This window comes from Stegodyphus dumicola, chromosome 2 (assembly GCF_044657685.1).
Source record: "Stegodyphus dumicola isolate Sdum_Otavi_A_Nest chromosome 2, ASM4465768v1".
Lineage (NCBI taxonomy): Eukaryota > Metazoa > Arthropoda > Arachnida > Araneae > Eresidae > Stegodyphus > Stegodyphus dumicola.
In genome coordinates, this window is record NC_140769.1 from 11,563,219 (window position 1) to 11,584,519 (window position 21,301).

At 33.3% G+C, this 21,301-nt stretch overlaps 1 protein-coding gene across 1 annotated transcript; it reads left to right on the top strand.

Moving 5' to 3' along the window:
* The first annotated feature begins 15,299 nt into the window (after nt 1–15,299).
* Nucleotides 15,300–17,161, top strand: LOC118205633 (uncharacterized). The gene has a single exon (XM_035377920.2). It carries the CDS (start codon nt 15,731–15,733, stop codon nt 16,925–16,927), a length of 1,197 nt encoding a protein of 398 aa, XP_035233811.1. The 5' UTR covers nt 15,300–15,730; the 3' UTR covers nt 16,928–17,161.
* The last annotated feature ends 4,140 nt before the right edge of the window (nt 17,162–21,301 follow it).

Below are 21,301 nucleotides of genomic sequence, written 5' to 3' on the forward strand. Positions count from 1 at the left end.
AAACTTCTACTTCTGGGTTCCCTCATTTTGATAGATTCTACTAAATTTATATTAGGAGATAATATAATCAATATTTCTTTCGTAAATTCATTATTATATACACTGGTGTGCAAAAATTAAGGACGAAGTCGAAAAATTAGCATATCAGCTGAACGAAGAGGCAGAGCGGACAGAAAGACCAATCAGGAGATTAAGTAAGGTAATGTACGGTAGCACATGCACAGATATGCAGGTAGACGTAATGGGGGAGTGTCTGAGTAGTATAAAGCATGTTGTCGGTGGTGTAAGATCAGTATTTCTGGCAAAGAGATTGCACGCCGTATAGCAGTTAAAAATCACACCGAGTTGCTGCCTCAGCGAGAAATGGCGAATAATCAATCTGTTAGACGACATATGGATGCTTTTACCCGAGGTCGAATCATTGGGAAGTTGGAGGAAGGCCGCAGTGTGACAAGTGTGGCTGCAGAGTTCGGAATTGCTCACAGCATCGTTTCACGACTTTGGAGACAATTTCAAACTGCAGGAACAGCTATCCGGGGGGCGTATTTCCAAACCCTACCCCACTTTTCGAATTTTTGACGTCATGGACAAATTGACTAGTTTCGCCTGGATGGTAATTCTTGAGCATGCGCTGAAGGGCGAGAAGTAACATAAACAGAACTTTGGCTTGCACTTGTAAACAGTATTAAGTATATTGTCTGAAAGTGCATTCGTTTATGTAATTGCATAATTTGACTGTTTCTGTATTAAGAAAACTTCATTCAGTTGAAATTTATTTTAATGTTATTATTATTATCTGGTAATAGGATTATACGAAATGCTGAATACTCTTGGTACTATCATAATCTTCGCATAACCTTTCACATTGTATTTTGCGTTATCATTGTAAAATATATTGTATTATAAAGATTAAATTACTTTGTTAGAAATGTGAATGTTCTAACTTAATTTTCTTTTTATCACTTATTATTTATTTTCGCTTTAAAAACACATTCATATTTGACAAATAATTATCTCCTCTGAAAATTTTTTGATTGTTTAAAAACTATATTTGTCAATAATGTAATAAAAACTCACTAATCTAGTGCTTCATAGATCAATATGACAACGAATTCGAAATGTTTTAAAAACAGTTCTTTAATCTTTAGTTTGTAGTAGATGCAACTAATGTCACAGAGAAAAAATATTTCAATAAAAAAGTTCTCCATGTTAATTCAATAGCAAAATTATTTCTATTTCAGTGAGAAATCCACTTCCAATGCTTATATAACAGAAAAATGTAACATAAGCATTTTAGAAATTTTAAATATAAGCTAAAGGTTTGCTGTGCAATTTTATGTAAGAAACGTAATAATTTACTTTCGTTCCTTTTAAATCGGCATATTTGTTTCCAATAGATAACTGAAATTTTTGACAAGTTACAGACTTAACTTTAACACAGAGTTCCGTCACTTAAAATATCAATTAATTGTTCTTTTTCATTTAGAGATACATTGGAATTGAAGGTACTTACGTATTAACGCAACCAGGCCAAAATTCGCATAAATTGCCAAATTTGGCGACCCTACTTACGGAACCCTACGTGTTATATGTAGTTTTTCATAAAGAAATTATTTTTCTTACTGGTTAGATTGAATGCCCTGAAATACTTTAATTACTTTTTTGCAGAATTATTTTTTCGGTTACTGTACCTAACAGAAGCGCCGTTACCCTCATGGAAAAAATTTGCGAAAATATCAAGGAAGGAAGCATCATTTATTTGGATTGCTGGAAAGGACACAATACAAGTGAGTTCGAAAATGCTGGATTTCTGCATGGAACTGTTAATCACAAATATAACTTTGTGGATCCCAACACGGGCGTTCACACACAACATGTAGAGCGCATGTGGGGCTCAGCCAAATGGCGCAACAAAAAACAGAGAGGAACAGCCCATCATCATCTTGACTCATACTTTATCGAATTTATATGGCGTCAAGCTCAAGCTGTTAATGGCGAAGACAGTTTTCAATCAGTGCTAAAAGCAATAGCCAAAAGATTTCCGCCGAAAAAATAATTCTGCAACTTATTCAAATTCGAAACCGGAAGGGTTTAATTGCTATTTTATATTTTAAAACGAAATAATATAAAAAATTGTATTAAAAATTATCTGTAATTAATAAATGTACATTTTCTTATTATTCATACTTTTTTACTCAAACTTACAAATTGCGCCAACCTGGTTGCGATAATACGTAAGTACCGAATTGAAAATACCAAAGGCAAAATGGGTCACAAAATTTATGTCAGTTTTATCATATGTTGCTTTAAACAAGAAATCTGTATTATTTTCTTTAGTAAATTCTGAAAAACATGTTTCTGTTGTTTTAGTTCAATTCTCCTTGCCAAAGTATTAGCTTAGTTTTAAAAGTTTCAATATTGGTGCTCATTATTAAAATGCTTAGGTTTTTAGAAAATGTCTACTATGTAACTGAGTTTTCCTAATTAATCATTATTAATGAATGAACTTGCTGATGTATGTTTCTTTTCTTCCGAAAATATGTCTTGCTATTTTTCTGTGTGAAAGCCAACTGACTTTGGTAATAATGTCTCATATACAGAACTTATCTAATTACATTGCATTAAAAAGAGACAGCTGTTTAGGATTTTGCCTTTTAATGTAATTAATTGCAGTAATAACCCTGCAATATCATGTCTAATTCTTCATCAGTTTGCAACAAGATCTTTTCTATGTGTCATACAGTGATGGAATATTATATGGGGAGCAATTTTCATTATTAACCCTCTTAGTCCTTTATAATTACCTGTTAATGCTGCAGCATCATTGGTACAAACTGCGACACAGAGTGTCTAGGTAAGATTATTTGTTTCAAAATGTCTGTCAATAATTTGAAATATTTTCTCTCCAGTTGCTTTTCCTTTCCAAATATTACAACATAAAAAATATTCTACTGTGTCGTCTTCAAAAATGTATCTCAGATAAACGATGAATTGAGACATTTTTATAATGTCGGTAGCTTCATCAAGTTTTATAGTAAAGACTGGATTTTGTATTCTATAATGTCTGATATTATAGAAATTTAGTGAGAAACGGTATCCTTTTTTAATGCTATTCTTTTTAAATCATTACTTTATTTTTCTGCATGCATAAATGATGTTATTTTAATTGCTGAAGGAAGAAGGAGTGATTCTCCAATTGTATGAGGTTTTAAATTTTTTGCAATTAAATATGAAACTTTTAAGATGCCTGTAAATCTTCTCAGGAACTGTTGTATATTTTTTCAAAAATATATTTTAATTTTTCATGCTCTTAGCTCATTCCTTAAAAAAATTCTTCAGATTTATTTACTTAATCTTTATGTTTAGTTTCTGAGGTACTTTCCGTTTCACTGGCGCAAATTTCGCCAAGCAGACTTTGTTGTCGACAACATACAATATACACATAAAAAATTTTAACAAACGTTAGTTTTAAGAATTTTTTATTTTGAAGGCATAAACATTTTAATACCTTTTAAAATTTTGTAAAAAAGCCAATAAATAAAGACAATAAATTTGTGAAAAGACATTAAGAATTTACTATGTTTTCATGTTTCAACATCCTGATTTGTCGGTTCGCATCACGTGATCTCATCTCACGTAAACTACGCTACAAAAATCTAATTCTCTCAGTAATTATCTACATTAATGACAAATTAAATCCTTATTTGGAATGCAAATTTAAATGCAAGAATTATTTCAATTCGTACGGATAGTTTATTCAGAAATTACATAAAACCACAGTGCTTTACTTCGCTAGTCCATTCTCATTAGAATTGATGAATTTGACCCGTGATTTTGTCTTTTCTATATTTTCGCCTTCGGATGAGCGGTGTGATTGCATTCTAATTGACTTAATTACCATGAATGGTCTTAGAGCATAAAATTTACATATTTTGTACAAATTCTATGTAATTGTATGCCAGTACAGTCAATCTGATAAGAAATGGCTGCAACTTGTTTTGAAAATGAGGCGTAAAAGGTTGCCAGTGAAGGTATTCTGTTTGGCATCAGTTGTACCATTGTTGGCAGCTTTATCGTTTGCACCGGCAAAACGGAAAAGTACCGTTTCTAAATGTGTTTTTAATTTCGCAGGTTTCATACTTTCCATGTGCCAAGTTTTCACTGCATTGAACACACAATGGATATTCATTTTCCATTAATAATGCGACATGTAAAACAGTATAAAATAAACTCTTCTTGATATTTACTCAATTTTTTTAGAAGTAGAAAGAGAGCCATTATTGTTTGCATTTTCATTAATAGTTTTTCTCTAAGTTTATTTGATGTTGGTTCATCCATCCCATTTCTCTTGTGAACATTGGGTATCTATTTTGGGTCATTTAACCATCATGAACAAAATTGCAGCTAAAACAAAATTGTTTTTATTATCCTTTGAGGCACTACTGAATTTTCCAATACTTAGGAAATGTTATGTGCTTACTTGACAACAAATTTGATTAGAATTGAGAAACATAGTTTATAAATGATGCATATTACAATTACATGCAAGACACTACTAACATAGTCGAAAAAACTACATCTTAGCTACGTGTATGCAATTGCATTGAAATTCGATTCAACCTGTTTGGAAATCATCAAGCATAACACACAAATCAAGTGGAAAGCAATAGAATCAAAGTTTAAATATGGAAATGTTAAAAACATCCAAAGTTCTCTTCAAATTCCATATACCTTTTATTGTCAAATAAATATCTTTGGATTTGGTGACCCCCCACAAATTTGTTCATGACTCCTAGGTTTAAATTTTGTAAAAAAACAATACAAGTTATCAATTGCATTTTGGGAAAAAAAAAAAAAAAAAAAAAAAAGATTTTGGGCTTGTCTTCAACTGAACACCATGCAATAGAGTATTTTCAAAATTACGGGAATGTACGACGTACGAAAGCACTTACGGGAAAGCCAATATTTATCAATTTTCACATGATGAAAATTGATAAACATTGGCTGTCCAATGTGAAAAGTGAATTACGGTTTAATATGTTATGTTCATAGCTTGTGTATTTGTTTATCTAACTGAATACAGAATGATCCGTTTCTTTAAATTTCTCCTGGAATAACTGCTAGAAAATCTATCCCATTTCAGATGAACAGAAAGCAAGTGTTTTATTCTTATTCAAAAATTACAGTAATTGTATTCCGTATTTACATGAATTAGGTTAGTGCAATCAATTTTATTCCGTATTTACATGAATGACGTATCGCACAATGCTGTGTAGGCTGGTGACCTAGCGATGATGACTCAAAATGCATCTCTGCATTCAGGCATACACTCCTGACAAGAATATAACCATGCACTGGAGTCCTAGCTTCAACAGGTACATTTTGTTGTGCTATGCAATCTCTGTGGGTTCTAAATTCTAAAAACTTTTCCACTCCTAAATTCTAAAAATTTTGCTACTTGATATTTCTGTAAATTCCAAAATTTTGCACACCTGCCATAACCGCACTGGCTGTGGCCTGAGTTAAAGTTCTAGCAAAATCAAATATTGTAACGACAATACAGACAAAGAGAAAAACAAAAATGTTTCAACGCATTCTTTTTATAATATAAATGTTCATTTTACTTGCTTTGCGCATGACGCTGTCATTTCATCTGTTACTTAATTAAAATTTTCACATTGTTTTATGTCTTAAAATGAGAAATTAAAGATAATGACCTAAAGCTACCATATTATCTTACAGTCAAGTGAAAACATTGACTGTTTCACTCACGTGCGTGTCGGATTTTCACAATGCTTATGGGGTCCCACAAAATTTTCGTAAATATTTTGGGGTCGTTAAAAAAAATCTATGATAGAAAAAGGTCACAACTGAAAAAAAGTTTAAGAAGCCCTGTTTTAAACCAATCAGTTTCCTGACGCGAACCCAATTTTTTTTTGCCTGTTTTGTTTCTCAGCCGAATTATGTTTTTGTGGGAATTTTTCTATATTTTTACTATTTCAGCTGAATGGAAAAACACGCTAAAATGTTTCAAATGAATATTAGGGGAAGAGGATCAAATACCCCACATTATTATCTCTATTTATCTCCTGTTTCAATTCTGAGTTGAATTATGTTTTTTGATAGAATTTTTCCATATTACATATTTCAGTTCAACAAAAAATCAACTTTTAAAATATTGAGGAAAAGCATGTACTAAAATGTTTCAAAATGAAAGTGTGGGATAAATAAATACACTATAAAGTCATTAATCTGGACGTCCATAATCTGGAATGATCTATAATCCGGACCTCAAAGCTATAAACTTTCTGCACACGCGTGCGTTTAATGTATAACAGACGGTATAAGCTAGGCTAAAATTATCTATTTCAGTTAAAGTTGCAGATTGCGTTGTTCCTTAATCTTCTAATTGAATCAGGCATATTATTTTTTGCAGGCTGTTAGAGCAATTTTATAAAAAGTAAGCTTGAACTTTCGATTATGCCAAAAAGACTTTCCGATTCTGGAGGGATCTACAAAGCGAAAGCATGTTTCGATGTCCATCAAACAAAAAGTGGAATCGCTGCAAAAAATGGATAAAGGCATGAAGAAAGTGACAGAGAGGTTAGTGAAAAAGAAAAAATTTCGATTGACAAGTTAGTCGGTAATCTCGGCACAGCAATTACAGGACTTGAACAGCGAAACTTTGTAACTGAACAAGAAATTATGTCTGTTTATAGAATTAAAGAGAAAGTATTAGCACATAAAACGAAGCAACTTAAACAACTTACATTGAAAGAAATGTTTAATAAAGTAAATAAATAAATATTAAGCTTTTTTTGTTGTAAATTTTGATACCCTTTAGATCATAATTGCTCTTTATTTCATAAATTACTGTTCCATATTTTTGATTTTATAATTTCTGCATGCCATCTTACCAGATTTAAATTGATGATCTATAATCCGGAATTGCCGAAGTCCCGACGAGTCCGAATTAAAGACTTTGTACTGTATATAAATTACTTTTTTCTAGGAGTATAGGAGTTCTTAAATATATAAAGAAATTTAGAACCAACTTTTCACAAAGACTAAAAAAATTGAAGTTCAAATGATCTTCATAAAATACTTTAAAATGTAAAAATTAACACGTTGACTGCAGCGCGCATTTTACGTGATTTGCCCATGACGCCGACTTGAAATTTTTATTATGTGATATATATTATGTTGAAATATTATCTGCAGAACATTATGTTATATATAATCGTGCTTAATGCATTTTTCATGCTGGTTGTCACCGAAGACCCCCAAACATATGTAGACCATTTTTGCGATTTATAATTTAAATTTTTACAATTTATCATTCTTCAAATCATTATAGTAACAATGATACTATTTAAAAATTTATCAGTATCGATATTTATTCTAATTATGTATTTTACTATTGGTCGCATTGCCGGTATCACCCACGGCGCTGTAGCCAAGTTGAGTGCTGGTCACCGGTGGCCCCCACGGCAGTCAACGTGTTAAAATACACCATCACAAGAAAAACCAAAAAATAGTATAAAAGAACAAGAAAGGCGAGGAATCTAACCAACTTCAACATAATATCGTCAAGACGAGGTATGTCAAATTTACCGTATTTCACGGCATATAAGACACACCCTTATTTAGAAGGCCACACACATGTAGATGTAGAAAAAGTTATGTGTGTCTAGACCTTTATCCGGGCTAAAAATAGCATTCAGTATTGAAAGTTAACCTGTGTCCTTCACGTATAAGACGCAGGTAACTTTTTTTAGATCAAATTTAGGAAAAAAAGTGTGTCTTGTATGCCGTCAAATACGGTAATTACATTTCCCCTTCTAAACACAAAATCCTTGCTTTTCTGTATCCAGAATCAGTTGATAAACCATTTCAATATATTTTTTATCTTAATAGTTCACCCGAAAATTCTAGTCCTCAAAGCGAAGGAAAATCATTAAAAATATCTTCGAATTTAAAATATTTTTCTAATCTAAAAAGAATCTTAAAAAAAAAAATGGAAACATGCCCTTAAAAATGTAGAAAAAATTAAAATCCTGCAATGGAAAATCTTTGAAAGTTCAAAATAATCTTAACTCAAAACTTTACTAGAACCTCTTATCAAACAGCAGTAGCAAAGAAAAATGGGGGGGGGGTATTAAAATCATTAAAATTATCTTACAATTTAAAAAGATTTTACTAGTCTAAAAATAATATTTGATATTCGACTTTTATAGGATTCTATCTAGTTAATTTGAATTTCAATTTTTATTCTTTCTGAAAAATTTGTTCTAAATTTCTTTCTTTTTATATATTTACTAATCAATTTTTAACAGCATAATGCACGAAAAATTTTGGAAGGATTATAAATTTTCCTTTTAAAAAATTATTTGTATATACATAGTCCAAACGCATCTGTATATGATGGAATACATTTAACGTGAAATCACTTAAGGCGAAATATCGGTTAACACGAAATAATGCAACGGTCCCGACAAACTACTATGTATTTTCATGCATTTTGTTTCTCTTAACACGAAAAGATATCTTTTCTGGAAATGAACAAAATACAGAAAACACTGGCAACCGCAGATGAGATTTAAGCGGGATGTGAAATAAAAGAGAGGTGGTTTCACATATTTCGTAGAAAAGAGGCTAATTTGGCTTTGAAATACCCTCGGAATAGCCTGCGACAGGAGCCAGTTTTGTTTATCTACGCTACTTTCGCCTTCCACCTCTACAAACGCCACACAAAAATCTCATCTTTCATCAGTTAGCTTTGGAATTCGGTGACGAGTACATGGCAGTGCGAGTAAAAATTAGTGAGTTTGGCTGATATGTTGCACTGCATGGAATTCAGCAACTCCAAGGATGAATGGAAATTATTTTCATTACACACAATTCTCAAAAGTATCAGATTCTTTGGCGCCAAAAGAAATAGAGAAGTAGGATAGTGAAACTGAGCTGACACTTAATAAAATGTTTGAGAAAGTTTCTGTATTAATGAACTGTTGTACTGTACTATCAGAAGAATTCGTTGCAGTAATTTATGATAATGCGTGTACAGCCTCAATTATGGCGGACAAAGTTATTTTGGAGTTTGTTTAAAGCTAAAAAAATATCATTGATGCAGATTCTGATGACGAAAATAAAATGAATAATGCAGTTCCTGTTCCCACGTCATCCGAAATGAGGAACATCATAAAAAGTATGGACAGTTATTCAGACGCACATTCCAATGGTGAAATGAATAACAAAATGTTTGACATTGAACAATTTGATGCTAAAAAAAGACAATGCAAAGAAAATATCAGATTATTTTCCCAAAACTCAATAATGTTTTGTTTTTCAAAAAACTTGAAAATTTTGTATTAAATTCTATCAAGTTCTTGTGGATGTTTTTGTTTCATTGATTTTTATTAAATACATGCATATACACATATCTATGTAAATAAAATGTACTTTAATAAGCTTAATTTTGTTGAACACACACACACATATATATATATATATATTGTAGAAAGCTCGCCTAAAAGTTACCAAGAGCTGCTGCTCCAAAAGGTTTAAGACGTTTTCAAAAATTAATATACATGAAAAGCAAATCATTAGACATGTAAAACATAAATAAAATAAAATTAAAAAACAGAAAAAGTTAAAAAGTAAGCGGAAAATGGTAAATTAGCCCAATTCGACCTCCAAATAGGCTTTTCAAGGGAAATTTCATTTATTTGAACGTCGAATCAAGCCAACCCCATTACGCGTTTCGCCGAAACAGACAATTGAAACTTTTTCGCTAAAAAAATTTTTTTGACAAAGTGTCTTGGAAATTTTAATAGTCTCAATTCTCTGTTCCAATTTCCCGACGCGTCCGCTCAGAATGACACATTAAGGTGTTAAAATATGTTAATCAAAATCAAAACTTTCTAAATCTAGTCTAAAATTAAAATCAAAACGAAAATAAATAGCGATGAGCTATTAGTCCTAAAAATACAAAAACATACGGGCTGGGCCTGCAAGCTTAAAGATTAACAATTTTATTTTTAAAAATAATAGATTTTATAAAACTGTAAGAAAACCTGTAGTTAATAATCAATACAAAATAAAAAATTGAGAAAAGAACAAACTCAGTGGGTCTTGCTAAGACCAAGAAAAAGTTGTAACAAAAGAAACAAAAAACTGACCTTTGGCGATGCAAAGCTGTCCCTCTGAAAACATGTAGAAAAATGGCTGCTAACTTCTAGCGTCTTATTTTGGATGACGTACGTAGGGGGGAGCGAAGTGTTGTGGGCGTTTAGCCAATGCGAAGTGATTTTCGTTATCTGTAACTCGTCTCCTATTATCGGAGGGGGCCGGAAACCTCTGAAACCGTGTAAAGATCTCAAAAAATGGCGCTTGGCTTGTAGTAGGATGGAAAAAAATTTTTCGAAGTGAAAATGGCAAATTCAGCTAAAACTATAAAAACTTGGTCATTAAAGCATGAGAAAAAGGAAAAAACAGTAATTTGTTAAAAAAGTCGTAATTCTTCAAGCTAGCGGGCGATCAAGCTACTATGAAAAATGAAAAAAGCCCGATTTGTTAATAAAAATATATTAATATCCTTTAACACAAAAAAATATTTCAGTCCCCTCAGTTTTGTGTTAAATGATTTTCACTGTATATCTATTGCAAATAAATCCCTTTCTTACATAAAATATAAATGTATGTATAAAATACCTAAATAAATTGTAAAGGAAGTTTAATTAGCAACTATGAAATCTTAAAAAAGTAGTATAAAATTTATAATGGCTAACATTAAAATAGATGAAAGTAAATAAAATTTAAATTATAGAATGTACTTTATAAAATTAATAACAAGTGGTTAAAAATATATATTTTTAATTGCTTAAAATATGGAAGTTATTAGGCAGAGATTGTTGGATATAAAGTTACTACTACAAATTTTCAGGTTACTATTCATATTTAAAGTCTCAACTTGCAGTCTTAATCCACATAACAACCATTGTAAAAATCACCCGTTATCATATTCCAAAGATCAGCAGCATACATTTTTTTTCAAAATCGTGCATAATATTAAATAGTCAAGTTGATACAAATAAGATGAACTGTTTTTATGAGTTCAGACTAGTAGTTTATTCTTCCATTCGCTTATTACAGTATTTCTTTCATACTTGAAGTGAATTTACTTTTACAGCTAAACACAGGAACTGGAAAACGAAAAAGTACTTATTCGGAGATTGTATTTCTTTTTCGTTCATGAAAATAAAAGTTTATTACACAAACATGCAATCACACTGCACAAGCATGTATGGAAATTCTTAACACATTTAGTAAATAAATAAGAAAATATTTTAAAGTATAACAAATAAAGTATTTAAGCTTTTTTAAAACAGAGCATCATGCTACAGTTACGAAAAATTTTAATGTTATAAAAGTTAGTTAATTTAGTAAATTTCAGTTTTTCACCAAAGCAATGAAATATTTGATAATTATGAAGTTCCTTGTATATCTTTATAAAAGAACTTTATTGCTGTTTTAATCAATTAAACAACTGTCCAAGTTATTTTAATACTTTTGAAATATATACACTAAAAGAAACATTAAAATTTATTAATATATTTGTCAACCTTGATTTTGGCATAAAAGTCTGCAGAATGCTTCGTAGTTTTTAAGCACACAGAGGCACTGCAATTCTTATTCCTTGATTTGAAGTTTTCTGCAAGTGTTTATTATTATTATTATTATTAAAATATCTGTGTTGGCACACATACAATTTTTTTATAGTGACTTCAGATGTGCATAAATTTTTCGAACACTCTCGTTTGTTTTACTGGCGTAGCTGAATTTTGCGATGAATGCATCACATATATTGCCGAGTATCACCTTCCAAATTTTTCATACTGTTAATGTATACATTAGCAGTGAATTATTCTCCTCTTTCTTCAGATATACTACGGCGATAAACTATAACCATTCACTAAAGATTTTGCGTAAATTTCCACTCATAATAATTTAAATTGTGAAAATCTCACAATTACCACCTAAACACTCTATTCAGCACCACAATTCTTTCGAAAGCGCGCCGTAGTAGTCAAAAGTGGGGTACGCCGTCTTGCCAGGTGAAACTAGTCGATATTTCCGTGACGTCAAAAATTCGAAAAGTGGGGTAGGGTTTGGAAATACGCATCCGGGGGTTTAGTAGTGGTCGTCCACGAGGAACCACACCCGCAGATGACCGGTATATTGCCTTACAGGCCAGAAGAAACAGGCGGCAGACAGCGGGAGAAATCGCTAGACACACAACACAGGCGACTGGACGACCGATATCGCGTTTTACCGTGGCCAGAAGACTGCACGGTGGTGGTCTGTTTGCACGACGCCCTGTACGGTGTGTACCTCAAACGCCTGCCCATCGGAGAAGGCGTTCTCTGTGGTGTCGGGAACACCGGAATTGGAGAGACAATGAATGAAGACGAGTACTCTTTACAGATGAGAGCAGATTCAGTCGGAGTAGCGATTCTCATCACATACTCATCTGGAGAGAGTGGGGAAGCCGCAATCATCCCTCGAACATCATTGAAAGGGACAGGTATGGAGGTGGCGGTGTTCTCGTTTGGGGAGGCATCATGCTTGGTAGTCGTACAGACCTTCCCATCTTCGACGCAGGTTCAGTCAACGGGACCCGTTATTGTAACGGGATTCTTCTTCCATATGTGCGTCTTTTTAGAGGCGCTATGGGTCCGCAGTTCCTTTTCATGGACGACAATGCACCATGTCATCGCACAGTAGCTGCCGAACAGCTCTTAGAGAGTGAGGATATTGAACGTATGGATTGGCCGGCGCGATCTCCTGATCTCAATCCCATCGAGCATGTATGGGATTTTCTAGGCAGACGCTTGGCAGCTCGTACCTTACCACTAGTAACGATTCCGGAGCGTCGATTGGCGCTGCAAGACGAATGGGCAGCAATGCCTCAACAACTCATTGACACCCTCATTCTCAGCATGGGCAGACGCTGTGAAACCTGCCTAGCAGTCAGGGAAGATCATATCCCCTATTAAAGACCGGATGTTTCTTGCTGGACACCCATCACAGGGATGTTTCGGCCTTCAGTCGCATTGCGCTCCATGCTACTTTTTCAATAAAGCTTCTTTTTATCCCTCTGATTTCTCTTTTAGTAAGTGTTGCTTACATTACTCATGTCCTTACGTATTGGTGATCTTACGGTATTAAATGTGTTGATTTGGAAAGCTTTTGTACAAAGTTATATTGAAAAAACCGTCTCGTCCTTAATTTTTGCACACCTGTGTATATATAATAAAATATACTTTTATGAGAATGTACTCATAATTGTTACACATATATAAAATTATAAACTGTATATTGAGAATTTTCTGAAACAGGATTAGTTTTGATAAAAATATGTCCTTCCATAACATGCATATTTGAAATGAGATTTGTGTAATGCAAGTTTTTTTAAAATTTTCTCTTAGAGGTTTTAGCGAATTTAAGATTTTATGCCACTTTCAGTTACCAACAAGCGGTGGCAAATGATATTTTCCTTGCTGTAAGCCAGTTTTCACTAAGTGGGAATTTAATGTGACTGTTCAGACCTAAGCTTCTCTTTTCAAATTAGTTCCCGTTCCAAAGCATGGACAGCCTCCATCTCAGTCTGATTCCTACCGACCCATTACTCTACTTTTATCACTGAGTAAAGTCATAAACAACTACCTGGATACTAGCAATATCATAGCTCCTCACCAGTTTAGGTTTAGGAAGCAGCTGGGGACTACTAATCAATTCTACAAGGTTGTTGAAACTATTCCTGAAGGATCCCAGAAAGGAATCTTCATTGATATAGTCAAGGCTTTCGACGGAGTTTGGCTGGACGCTCTCATCTACAATTTAGACAATCTGGGTTTCCCAGATTACATCATAAACATCACCTGTCCTACCTGTCTGGTAGATACTTTGTCGTTCACATTTCAGGCACTATCAGGGCCGGCGTCCCACAAGGGTCTCTTTTAGGATCAAGTTGTCGGACTTGACCCACTCACTTGACCCTTGTGACCTTGACCCACTTACTTTAATATCTATGTGAACGACATCACTACAACATTCGACACAACAATAGCCAAGCATGCAGATGTCACAGCGATCCTCGCCCAAAGTGCATTTGCTGGTTCAGTCATTCAACGGTTACAAAATTACATACAAATACTAGAGACTTGGCTCGTTAGGTGGAAGATTCAAGACAACGTGGGTAAAACCGAAGCCATCATGTTTACCAAGAAGCAAAAATTTAAGAAAAATCTCTGTTTCTATGGCACTTTAATCCCCTTGGCCAAGCAAGTCCCTTATCTCGGGGTGACTCTCACTAAAGCACTCTCATGGACCCCACATATCACAGCTATTCTGCAAAAGTTTCGAGCTCGTAAAGCTGGACTCTTCCCTCTAATTGCTCGAAACAGTGTTTTATCCATAGATAATAAGTTACTCATTTATAAATCCATTTTGCGTCCATTACTTTGTTACGCCTGCCCTGTTTGGGCCTACTCTAACAGAAATTGTAGGAAAAAGCTTCAAACTGCTCAAAACTGCACTCTTAGACAGATTACAAACTCACAATGGTACATAAGAAATCAGAGAATTCATGAAGAACTAGAGGTTAGTTTACTCAGAACACGCTACTATAAGATAGCTGAAAGATTTCATGAAAAGCAGAAATCTATCAATAATCCTGTTATTAAAATTTCCAGTTACGACCCGAATGATCTCACTAATATTAATCGTCCACTTGCAATACTCAACCACTGAATCATGTAACCCCCTGCTTGCTAATCAATACTTATGTTTTTATTAACATTGTGTGTAACTAAATGTTTTAATGCTTTTGTGTTATTAACTTTTTGTGCTTATTTTGTATTTATCCTTTCACTTACTACTCAAAATAATTTTTGTATTATGTTATGTAATTTTCTGCTGCACACTACATTGTTTTGCTACTAATGGTGTCGAAGTGCCATCACTCCACACTTATACATAACATGCTACTAACTTATTCTTTTCAGTACCAGCTCGACGGCTGTGCTCCCAGATTTTAATCATGCGTAATATTTTAGATACATTTAAAAATTGAGAAATTATTTAACACCTTTAAAATTCTTATTTAAAAAAATTGCTTGTCAAGCTACCTCTTATTATGTATTTAATTATTAGGTTACTCCTGTTATCTTCAGGCTTTTAGCCTAGGCATCCAGCACCGTTCTACTGAGGAAACTTCACATTTCGACCTAGGGGCAGAAAGACTTAGCGTGTGCAAAACTGGACAACTGTTTACTTTGTTTGTTTACTAAAGAAGTTGTAAATCTTTAGATAATTTATTACGTATCCAAGCTTTCATAAGCAAGATGAACTTTCAAGAAACATTCAACGTAAAACGCTGTAGGCCTAAACTTCATCTGAGCTGTAATCTTTTGTTATCAGGGTGGGCAATAGACGAGCAATAATGTGCTATATTCGTATTCGTAGATAATTTATTTCTATCCTGAGAAGAAGCTAACATATTTAATATACCGTTTGCTTCAGATTTATTAAAAATTAATTCTCCAGAATAAACAAAGAGCTCTGTTTGTGCTTTGTGTATTTGTCAATTGAATATGGAATATGAGATTAATTGAATACATTCTTTGGGCCAGTGTTGCAATTTCTTGTAACTGTAGCAAGACATCTAATGAAATGTGTTGATGTATCTATGATTCAAAATCTAGCCATATCTGCAACTTCTAACATGTCTTTACCAAACCAAGATTTAAGAAGTGATGGAAGTATTCTTACGGAAATGAAGTCTCTTGTATGCAATATGTGTCAGAAGTGTCTTGATATTCAGCCGACTCAAAAACCATATATGTGTGATACATGTAGCATGTCAACCGAAAGCAAAAATGATGTACCTTTTTGTGCTGAAAAGAAGCCTTATACTTGTGACATATGCCAGAAGACTTGTAGTGCAAAGCAATATTTAAATATACATATGCGTACCCACACAGATATCAAACCATACACTTGTAGCTTATGTTTCAAGACATATCGTGATAAACTTCATTTCATGTCACATACACGTAAGCATGCAGATAAGAAACCTTCTGTTTGTGAAACATGCAACAAATCATTTTCACTGAAGAGTAATTTAGTGAAGCACATTCGCATACATACAGATGAAAGACCTCATAAATGTAGTACATGTGACAAGTCATTTAGAAGCAAGAGTGATTTAAAAATGCATATACGAGTTCATACCGGTGAGAAACCATTTATGTGTGAAATATGTTGCAAAGCATTTGTGAAGCACAGAGATTTAGTTCATCACCGTCTGACTCACACAGGGGAGAAATCTCATGCGTGTGATATATGTGGCAAGGCTTTTGCATTAAAAAGTAATTTAAAGAAACATATACTTGTTCACACAGGTGAAAAACCTCATGCATGTGATGTATGTCATCGATCATTTGCAGGCAAGAGTGACTTAAACAGACACATACTTACACACACAGGGGAGAAACCACATGCATGTGAGGTATGCGGAAGGGCATTTGCTGGGAAAAGTGATTTAATGATGCACCTTCGCACGCACACAGGGGAGAAATCTTATGTGTGCGAGGTATGTAATAAAGCATTTGCTCTCAAATCTAATTTGAGGCAGCACATTCGTTTGCACACAGGGGAGAAACCTCATGTGTGTAATATGTGTAACATGAGTTTTTCTGAGAAGAGGGATTTGACTAGGCATGTCGCAATTCATTCTGGTGTGAAAACCCATGTGTGTGGTACATGCAGCAAAGCATTTTTACGGAAATGGCAACTAAAAAAACACATGGAAACTCATGCAGATAAGATGTCACAAATTACCTTACCTTTGGCTTCAAATTAAACAAGTGTACTTAAACAGGAATAAAGTTTATTAACCTTTTTGAGCTCGTGTATGGATGCCATTAAGGTATTTATGGGAGTATTCACATGCTACTCTAGTCATCATTCTAAGGCAGCATATCTCGGACCTTTTTTCAAGTGGGGACTTTTATTAATTGGAATATTCTGCAGATCCCATTACTATTAGTAGACTAACATTTTTAAGCTATAATTGAATAAAATTCATTTAATTTTATTATTGGTATTAATCAATTAATTAAGAAAAGTTATGTTTTTAATAATTCAAGGCTATTAGAGTTTGGGTAATCTTATTAATTAAAACTTAAATAAACTTTGCTGCTCACTTTAATGACATGGACGAAGCTGCTGATTCTTGCTCAGTTGTTGTGTAATTGGATTATGTTGGCAATGTATGTTGCTTATGTTTTATATCAGCAAGTACATGAAATCAGTTTTGGTCTTTTATTTTTATTTCAATTAATTATGAAAACTCTTTCTTACCCAGATACATAGAAGCAAACCGAATTATAATTTGTGTTTGTGCAGTTTACTATATTCAGTTTCCACTGCTAATGAAATCCATAAATGAACTATACCTTCTGCTTGGAATTTCATATTTAGTCCAGTTTCACTTAAAAGTTAAATTAACTGTTCTATTTTATTTAATAACAGTTTATTATTTTCAAAATCGCAATAGAAAGGATCAAGAGCCTCTAAAAATGTATTTATTTATCACTTGGAAACTAAGTGTGACATCAGAGTTTCGAGGTACAAATATATCATTGCATAATTATTTTCCAAAAGCTGTATAATTTTCTTCTTAAAAAGATTCTAAGGGTGGAAATAATGAACAATTTCAGTTTTACACAAATAATACACAATTCAAGTTTCCTTTCAGACTAGAGACGGATGATCTGCTCCAGAACCGATTTACTTTACTTAACCTCTAGAAGCCAGCTGGTACAGCAGTTGTACCAGGAGAATGACTTTCTCAGACGCTGGCATTGGTACAACTGTCGTACCATCCATGCCCTCCCCATTTTAGAGAATCGCCTATCTGTAGATCTTTGGGTGGTCCATTGTCGCTGCTCAGAGTAGCCGCTGGCTACGCATTATTTCCCTCTTCTTATCAGTTTGGCTACATTTTGGCAAAAACCGCAGGTTTCGTCTCGCGCCAATATACTTGAAAATTAAATAGAGGCCATCTCTTTCTCAATCTGTCTCATAATTTTAATGCTAATTTTTTTTTAGTACTGACTTTTGCTATGATTAAAACGTCAGCGATTTTGCACGCTCTTTAAGCTTACCATATTTAAAGTTTTTTAATCATAACAAATAAGAATAGATTACTATTTTTAGATTTAATGCCCGGCTCACCAGCGGCCGAGCGGTAAAGTCGCTGAACACTGGTAGTTGGGTCCGAGGTTCGAATCCCGCAAACAGGCTGGCTGCATGGGCGTTTTCGTGGTTTTCCCTATGTGTAACGTGTATACGAGCGAGTTTCCCTTAGAAAGTCCTCCACGAAGGCACCCCTCCCCTTAGGCAGATAGCGCTCGTGTGCTTTGCTATAATTAAATACACCAACACCAACACCTAGATTTAATGCCCTTCTAGAAAATAGGTAAAACCGCTTTTATCGTTTACTTCCTTTTCATACTTATGAATAATAAGATTTTATTTTGACATTTTTTCGTGGAGTGCATAAAACCCTTAAGAACTGTTAACTCTTTCAAAGTGCTTCTATTATGCAGGCAATTTTGTCTGATTTATCAGGAGATAAATAAGAAACAATTGTATGCATAATAGTTTTTGTGATATTCATTCATTCAGTGATTGCTTTCAATGATTTTCATTGATTGTAAATTAAATAAAATCAATTTATCTTTAAACCCTCTTTTAGGATGAGATCTGCCAAAAAGTATTTAAATATCAGTAAAGCTCACATTACTTCTAAATTGAATCAAAACATCAGTTACATTTTATAAAATTTCGGCTAGTTTTATTTGCTGAAATTCTTATACTCCTCAAGAGATAAAGGGAATTCAGACAAGTTGATAAAAAAATATCTTTAAAAAAGGTTGTTATTTTGTCTGTAATAAGGTGTATGTCAACTTACTATTAAATGTATAAAAATTAGGATTGGATTACGGAAAAGCACGCGAACGCTATCTGCCTAAGGGGATGGATGCTTTCGTGTAAACCTTTTTAAGAGAAAATTGCTCGCATTTACGTTCCTGGTGGAAAACTCCACATGTAATCAACCGTTCTTCGGTATTGATTGGATTAATTTTGTTCGCTAACTGAATTACATCAAAGCACACAACAATTACCTGTATAAGGGGAGTTATGCCTTCGCGGAAGACTTTCTAAGAGAAGCTGGCTTGCATTTATGTTACACAAAAACCGTGAATCCAACTATTTATCCCGGATTCAAACCCAAGCGAGCTACAAGTGTTCAGCCACCTTTACCGCTCTACTGAAGAGCCCGTAAAAATATTGATAAAGGAAAAGTATTGAAATAACCGGTTTAATTTACTAACCTATATTTCTCAATCGACAGTACATAAATTATGCATATGAGGGGGATTATTTGTGAATAAATAAACTGTATTGCACTTTTCTCCACTATTTCATATTACTATGGAATTATTGCATTTCAAAGTTATTTCTCATGAATTAATTTTGCTCCGTTCATGATTTTTGATATTTTCAAAGAGAAAATTCCACACTTTAAATAAAAAAATACACAAGAAGATACTTTATGCAAAATTTGGCGTAAACGGTTTTCTTAATTTTGCTTTGAAAATATTCCAGGGTAATCGTTTTCATTACTGGAAGAAATATGAAAAACAGATTTACTACATTGTGTCAACACCCAATATTTCCTTATTCTTTTGAAAACGTGAAAGATTACTCTTTCTAAAATAAATTAGAAAATATATTATGTGCAAATAGAATATTCGTTGAAAATGAAATAGACTTCAACTTTTGGATATAACGATGGTTTTAGACGAAATTTCTACCTATGAAAAGAAATTGACGTATAATTAATTCTTCGTGAACATTTAAAACTGTTCTCAAAATTCTTTTGATGATTGCATGTATAAGTCACGGGATTTTTTTCTCTGCTAACATAAACAAAAGCCAATTTTACAAAGAAAAATTCTCGTTAAAGATATACCTTCTTTGCCTGATAGTTTGTTAAAGTTAAATTATTAAACGCAACCAATGTATCTCGGATTTTGATTTTTATATTATAATATCAAAATTATCGAAAAAAGCAGATTTAAATCTCTTATTGTTATGTAAAGCTTTATTATTGCTGTAAGTTCATCTCAAAATCTAATTGTATTGAATCTCATTCTAATCATCTAATGGTAATAAATATTATTACAGTCAAAAGTCGTTAATCCGGACTCGTCGGGACTTCGGCGATTCCGGATTATCGATTTTTCCGGATTGTAGATCATCAGTTTAAATCTGGTAAGATGGCATGCAGAAATTACAAAATTAAAAATATGAAACCGTAATTTATGAAATAAAGAACAATTATGATCTAAAGGGTATCAAAATTTACAAAAAGAAAAAGCTTAATATTTATTTGTTTACTTTATTAAACATTTCTTTCAATGTAAGTTGCTTCGTTTCATGTGATAATACTTTCTCTTTAATTCTATTAAACAGACATAATTTCTTGTTTAGTTACAAAGTTCCGCTGTTCAAGTCCTATAATTGCTGTGTTGAGAATACCGACTAATTTGTCAATCGAAATGTTTTCGTTTTCAATAACCCGTGGGTCACTTTCTTCACTATCGGAAGCGAATTATAATGATGAGGAACTTGATTTAAATCATATCAAAGATGGAGTACATCGAGATGAAATACTACACTTAGTAAGGAATTATAAGCCAAATAAAATAAAAACATCTGCCCTGAAGATAAGGATAATGCTGACAGATCAACTTCCAATCGGCGGCGTGAAATTGATAAAGAGATTTCGGATTTCAAAACATACTTTCGCTTTGTAGATACAAATTACATATTAGTAAATATATATCGGAAATTCTATTTGAAATAATCGAAAGTTCAAGCTTACTTTTATGAAATTGCTCTAACAGTCCGCAAAAAATAATAAGCCGGATCCAATTCGAAGATTAAGGAACAACGCAATCTGCAACATTAACTGAATTAAATAATTTTTGCTTAGATTTTACCGTCCGTTACACATTAAACGCACATGCGCAAAAACATATTCGCAGCCGTAAAGGTCTTACACGCACTCGTAAACACCTGTGCGCATGCGTGAACGCGACGCATGTGCAGAAAGTTTGTAGCTTTGAGGTCCGGATTATAGATCATTCCGGATTATGGGTGT

Bases quoted from the DNA above. Each gene is read 5' to 3' on its own strand.
- LOC118205633 (XM_035377920.2), top strand. From the start codon at position 15,731: ATGAAATGTGTTGATGTATCTATGATTCAAAATCTAGCCATATCTGCA.